Source organism: Myotis brandtii, unplaced genomic scaffold, assembly GCF_000412655.1.
Source record: "Myotis brandtii unplaced genomic scaffold, ASM41265v1 scaffold230, whole genome shotgun sequence".
NCBI classification, from domain to species: domain Eukaryota; kingdom Metazoa; phylum Chordata; class Mammalia; order Chiroptera; family Vespertilionidae; genus Myotis; species Myotis brandtii.
Window position 1 is genome coordinate 436,175 of NW_005358650.1, and position 7,086 is coordinate 443,260.

The window sequence follows — 7,086 nt, forward strand, 5'->3', positions numbered from 1 at the left end:
CGATCAATGTCTCTCTCTCTCTTTCTCTCTCTAAAAAAAAAATCAAAAAAAAAATCAAAAAGCATATCCTTGGGTGGGGATTTTTTTTTTAATTCCATTTCGGGGTATATATCACAAAGGAGTGAAAATAGAATCTCAAAGATATTTGCACACTCATGGAAATTGCAGAATTATTCACAATAGCCACAAATAGGAAGTAAACTAAATGTCCACTGTCAGAAGAATGCATAAAGAAGAAAATTCTGTCACATGCTACAATATGAATGAAACTTAAGGACATTATGCTAAGTGAAATAAATTAGTCACAAAAAGACAAATACTGCATGATTCCACATATATGAGATATCTAAAGTAGTCAAACTCTTAGAAACAGAAAATAGCATGGTGATTGCCAGGGGCTGGGGAGAAAGGGAAAAAGGGAAGTTGCTGTGCAACAAATAAAGAGTTTCAGTTTAGCAAGATAAAAAGATCTAGATATCTGTTGCACAACAAAGTGCATATAGTTAACACTGTACTATACATTTAAAGAATGGCTAGGATGATAAAGTTTATGTTACATGTTTTTTACCACAATTTTTAAAAAATTATATGCAGAATTACTAGTTAGCTTGTCATTCTAAGTAATGTCTTTTAAATTCTATTTCAAGCAGTACTGTAAAAAATATACATTGTAGATGTATTTATATGTACATATATGTGCATATCAGTCACATTTACATATATTTTTCTAAAAATATGGTCATTAAAAATTAATTGTATCCTATATAATAAAAGTGTAATATGCTAAGTGTCTGACCGATCGGTCGACCATTTGGTCAACTGCTTGACCAATTGCTATGATGCGCATTAACCACCAGGGGCCAGGCGCTCTGACCAGTAGGTTAGCTTGCTGCTGGAGTCCGGTCAATTGGGACTGGGCGAGAGGGCTGGACATGCCCTGGATCTGGCTGGCCCCCATCAGCCCCGATCTGGACTGGGTGAGAGGGCCCCGATTGGCCCCGATCACCGGCCAGGCCAAAGGACCCCACCAGTGCACGAATTCATGCACTGGGCCTCTAGTCTATTTATAAGCTAAAGTGTCTATCAAATAAATATTTTACATAATGTAGGCAAAAAAAGAAAGAAAATGGCTTACGTTATATTAGAAGTACTTCTCTTAGGGTTGGTAACCAGCGGTGCTGCTATTGCATAACCCAAAGCATATCCAACTGTTAGTGAAGCTTCCAGCATGCCTATAAAATGAATATTGACATCTAACTACTATATAACCCAACTTTGTCACAAGATAATAAGAGTTACATCACTAAAATGGATTCCTTCTTAAAGCTTCATAGTATACTTTATTAGTCAGGGTTCTCCAGAGAAACAGAACAAATAAGGATTTGTGTGTATGTGTGAAGTGATTTCTGAACTATTTTTATTCACAGGTGACCATCTCCTGTTTTTCTGATCAATATCTCTCAGTGGGAATTATTTTTTCTACTTCCTTTTTTAATTTTTTATTGTTGGCACTATTACAAATAAGATATTTAGAGAGCAAGAGAGATTTTAAGGAATTAGCTTATGCAACTGTGGGGGCTGGCAAGTGCAAATGTGTATGATAGGCTGGCAGATTTGAAATCCAGGTAAGAATTATTATTACAGTCTTGAGGCTATAAATAAGTCTGAAATCCACAGGGCAGTACAGCAGGCTGGAGCAACTCAGGCAGAGTTTCTCTATGTTGCAGTTTGGAGAAAGATTTGTCTCTTTGGGAAACCTCAGTCTTTATTCTAAAAGGCCTCAACTGATTGGATGAGGCTTACACACACTATGGAGGGTAATCTGCTTTACTCAAAGTCTACTGATTGTAAATGTTAGCCACATCTAAAAAATATCACAGAAACATCTAGACTGGTGTTTGACCAAACTAAGCCAAGCTTACACATAAAATTAGCCATCATACATATGTCCAATGCATATACTAGAGAAACTCAGATAATTTAATTATATAATTCACTGTATCTTATTTCATCTATATATGTAATGTAGTATATATAAATATACAGTGGGGCCTTGACTTACGAGTTTAATTCGTTCCGAGACCGAGCTCGTTAAGGAGCTCATTAAGGAGCTCGTTAACTCAAATTACTCTATCAACTCAATGCAAAAAATCAGCCGAGAGACAGCTGGTATCTCAAAAAACTCGTTAGTCGGGACACTCGTAAGTCAAGGTCCCATTGCATTTGCATTTAATATAAATGAAATACACCATATTTCACTTTAATTTGTGGTACTAACACAAGATTCTACTTTATAATGATACATTCTCATCCCCTTTGCATCTTTCATATTAGCTGCCAGGGTGATAAGAGGTGGCAATAAAGTAAACTTCTCTCTGCAGTACATATATGTGAGTTCTGATTGCTATTCCATAGAACCAAAAGTAAAACAAATGTATTTGTTTCTACCCTCAGCTAAGACTAATAAATCACAGCAATTTTTTGTCTAAAAGCATATATATGAATATCAGACATTTTAGTTTATCGGCATGCCTTTCCTTACCTCTGAAGGGAAATTATCTTTTTGACACAAAATACTATTTTCTTTTATGTCACCTTCACAATAAGTATAAAAAACAACTTTATTTTTTTTTCACATATGATAGTTAAATAGATGTACAAATAGATGATCTACTAGGACTAGAAGCTATTGTAATAAAAGGAAGTACAGATTATTCTGAGATAAACCTCAGCGTTACTTATTGCAGAATACATTAGCATAAAACACTGTGAACTGAGGATACTACTCTGTGGTCAATTAAATAGCATATCACTTCTTTCCTTGAAAAGATGAATGAGATTGTTTTCATTAAATTCAAAATATCAGAGCTCCTCTCAAAGATTAGTGAGTTAATTTATGTAAAGAACTTAGAACAATGATCACTATTTTAGCACCACACTGAATCTAGTACTGAAGAGGCATTTATTTCCCCTTATGGACATGATGACAGCAACTTCCTACACATATCCCATAGGTTTAAACATACATCTACTCAAGAAATTCAGTCTGGTTATTTTGAGATTTTTTTTCTAGAAAAATGAACTGCAGCCTATATAATTTGATATGATATATATATATATATATATACTAGAGGCCCGGGGCACAAAAATTTGTGCACTCGGGGGGCAGGGGGAGGGGGGTCCCCCAGCCCGGCCTGTGCCCTCTCACAGTCTGGGACCCCTCGGGAGATAACGATGGATCAGGGTGGGGGTCCCCACTGGGGTGCCTGGCCAGTCTGGGTGAGGGGCTGAGGGCTGTTTTCCGGCTGGCGAGTGACTAAAGCTTCCAACCGCTCCTTGTTTTCTTCTCTTTTTTTTTTTTTTTTTCTGGGCCAGCTTTAGCTCTGAGGCCTCGCTGCTGAAAACATAGATACAATGTTGCGGTCCGAGCCCGGCTGAATGGAAGCCCTTTTCTGGGGTTTTGTTTAGCTTCTTATTTGCAACATAGTATATAGTTGCTTAGAGTTGCAACTGAGAGGCCGGCAAGTGAGGCGGTGAACGTTGGAGTCTGCAGCAAGCAAGCCTCCCTGCTCGCTTCAGTGCCTGGCTGCCGGCTGCCATCTTGGCTGACAGTTAATTTGCATATACTCACTGATTAGCCAATGAAAAGGGTAGCGGTCGTACGCCTATTACCATGTTTCTCTTTTATTAGTGTAGATATATATGGAAAGATTATAGTTTTAATTACTTAAGAATGTATTTTTTCTATTGCTCTATATCTTTTAGGGTGGCCTTCAGATGACTTGTTTACAATTCCAAATCTCAAGCAGCCTTTCAGAATTAAGTGGCTCAATGTGATTTTGAAGTTAAACATACCAGTTACCATTTATTACAATCTATACTAATAAAAGAGTAATATGCTAATTAGACCGGGAGACCTTCCGAACATTCTTCTGGACAAAGCTATGGTGGCGGGGCCGAGGCAGAGGAGGTTAGGGGCAATCAGGCCAGGAAGGGAGGGCAGTTGGGGGTGATCAGGCCGGCAGGAGGGGCAGTTGGGCGAGATCAGGCTGGCGGCGGGGGGCAGTTAGGGGTGATCAGGCTGGAAGGGGGGGGAAGTTGGGGGCAACCAGGCCAGCAGGCAGAGTGGTTAGGTGCGATCAGGCAGGCAGGCAGGTGAGCGGTTAGGAGCCAGCAGTCCCAGATTGTAAGAGATGTCCAACTGCCGGTTTAGGCCCGATCCCTGTGGGGTCCCAGATTGGAGAGGGTGCAGGCCGGGCTGAGGGACACTCCCGCCCTTCATGCACAAATTTTGTGCACCAGGCTACTAGTGTTATTATAAAAGCCAATAATTAGCACCTGTATATCAGTTTAGATATGCACAGCAAAATATAGAAGCTCAATAAAAATAAGGAAAAATAACTTGCCTAGATAAGTACCAATTGAGTGTTCGTCAATGCTGTCATCAAGAAAGGGTACTGTAAGGATATAAAGAGGCATTCCTGCTATTCCCTGCACAGTCAGCCCAAGCATGATGAAAGTTACATACTTTGCATAGATTGGAAAGGATTTCTTGCAATCATCGGAAATCTTCTTTTCTTTGCAAATATCTTTTGAAAGGATAATTTAAATTTTTTGTTAAATGAGTCAAAACTTAAACATACAACAAATACACAGTGTATTTTATGAAATATTTTACCTTTTACAAGATATTTCCACCATTATACTTTTTTCTTTTAGTTAATATTTCATTTACATTGAATGTAATAGCTCTACAATTAATCAACATGTTCTCAGGAAAATGGAATGATAAAATAAAATTTGTGGGAATACTGAAAAAGATGCAAATATTATATATAAACCAAACATAAATGTATATGTATGACTATATGTATATACATACTTGTTTGCATAGGTAAATATACATATCTTAAATTTGGCATCTGGTAACTCTGACTTTTGACTAGGATAAAAGTATCCTTTTTAGATGATCTGAATTATTAAAGATTACCTTCTGAGCTTAGTTCTATATCCACTTCTCTGACAATTAACTTTGTGTGTCACTCTGATTAAAATAATTTTTCATTTTATACCCACTAAATTCTAAAACATAGGTCCACAAGGACAGGCATTATACCAGTGATTTTTAATGAGTGCACCATAAGAATTTTTAAAACATGCAATACCTGACTAGTCAGGGGCACTGACCTCTTTTCCTTTAGATTGTCAAATAAACAAATGACAATAGCCAACACAATAGTAGCCATTCAGTGTGATGAATCAAAATTATACCTATTTATTTTTATTTCTGTAACTTTGTGTTCTCTTCTTTTTTAAAATTGATCTTTATTATTGAAAGTATTACAGATAGCCCCCTTTTTTCCTACTGACCCCCCTTTACTCCACCAGGTTGGCAAAAAGTGTATTTTTTTGGAGTGCCACAGAATTTTAGTAATTAGTTTATATGTGCAATGAGATGAAAAAGGCTGAAAATCACTGTATTACACAATGAAAGTTTTTGTTAGTCATTATATAATAATCCACTAGATTTTAAATTTCTTTACAGGACAGTCTATTTCTTAAGCTTTTTTTTTATTCACGTGTTTATAAAACAATAGTAAATAAATGTTTGTTAGAATTGCATTTGTTATTAGCCTGGTAGATCTAAACAATGCTATTAGATCATTTTGATTGTGTATATTTGATTGGAACTTAACAAATGTTCTGAAAATATTACTGTGAAAAACTGGTTAATGTGTAGATTGCAAAATAGTACACTAATGGAAAATTTCAGCTGGTTCAGTATTCATAAGGAATATTTGATTCCATGTTAAATAGGAGGAGGTCTCTAGAATGTTTATTCAAATTACTGATAATTCAATTTTATATAGACATATCAGTATCAACACCCAGCCAGTGAGTTCCTTGAACTGCTTTCTTCCCATTTAATTGAACTCCACTTAGCAGGTATAAAGCTATTCAATTTAAACTTGCAAACACAATGAACTACAAACCTTCTTTAATTGCAATTTAAAGCATCCTACGAACATCTTTACCTTTCTAGCTCACTCCTTCTAGTAACCCAATGTCACCAATCCCTAAAACCCACCAGGACCTATATAATCTATTGATCTTGCTCCTTTTCACTATCTCAACGTCCCTTTATACCCTTACTTCTTTCGTTGTCATCGTAACACTTTTAAATGCCTTGCTCTCTTGTATGTCATGCAATCCCTCAATGAAATTGCAACCCTAGTCAAGTTAAACTCTTCTCCTTACTCTACACCCACACTTTAAAAACTGAATGTGGCCATAGGAAAACACACAACCATGCAAAACTCACTTTGAATTCATGATTATTAAACTTAAGGAGGTCCTTCACCCTCCTTAATCAAATATATCCCTAGTCTACTACTTTTGCCTCCTCCTAGAAAATTCGGCTTGTTGGTTTCTTTTTCCTAGGGCTTATGGTCCTGATATTCCTGCTATCCAATATCTGAAAGCAAATTTTTTCCACAAATAGGATAAAACTAATCTTTTAGCACCTTTCTTCATATTAAAAAAATCTTTTGTTTGGACTATAGTTTCAAGAAGAAGGGAACAGTCAGTACTACAAACACTGTTGATAGTTCAAGAACTATAACAAGTCAAAAGTTTTAATTATATTAAATAACATGAATTATGTTGGTGGCTTTGTGAAAATAACTTCATTGCAGTGTTTAGGGTTCAAGCCATGCTCAAGTGGGTTGAAAAAAGAATATGAAATAATGTCAGAAAGCTTGGCCATGTCTTTCAAAATATTTGTCAATGAAAATGATGAGATTTTACAAAGTGATAAAAAGAGGACTGCAAGTTATTTCTATTATTGTTTTTGCTTTTTAAGAATGGGAAGAGGGAAAAACTAAGATGGCGGTATAGGTAAACACCAGAGATTGCTGCCTCGCACAACCACTTCAAAAATACAACTAAAAGACATAACGGACATCATCCAGAACCACAGGAAGGCTGGCTGAGTGGAATTTCTACAACTAGAAGGAAAGAGAAAAGCATACCGAGACTCAGAGGAGGTGCAGTGCTGAAGTAAATACAAAGGTGCGGAGGTGCATG

The 7,086-nt window shown here is 36.6% G+C and overlaps 1 protein-coding gene across 1 annotated transcript in view; it reads right to left on the reverse strand.

The window, feature by feature from the left end:
* The window catches only part of SLCO6A1 (solute carrier organic anion transporter family, member 6A1), a 123,662-nt gene that overhangs the window by 97,619 nt on the left and 18,957 nt on the right, over nt 1-7,086 (reverse strand). Inside the window, exons 3-4 of the mRNA XM_005866470.1 lie at nt 4,407-4,589; nt 1,136-1,232 (exon numbers count right to left, since the gene is read on the reverse strand). Of these exons, the coding sequence (XP_005866532.1) occupies nt 1,136-1,232; nt 4,407-4,589 (280 nt within the window). The remainder of the gene's footprint in view (nt 1-1,135; nt 1,233-4,406; nt 4,590-7,086) is intronic.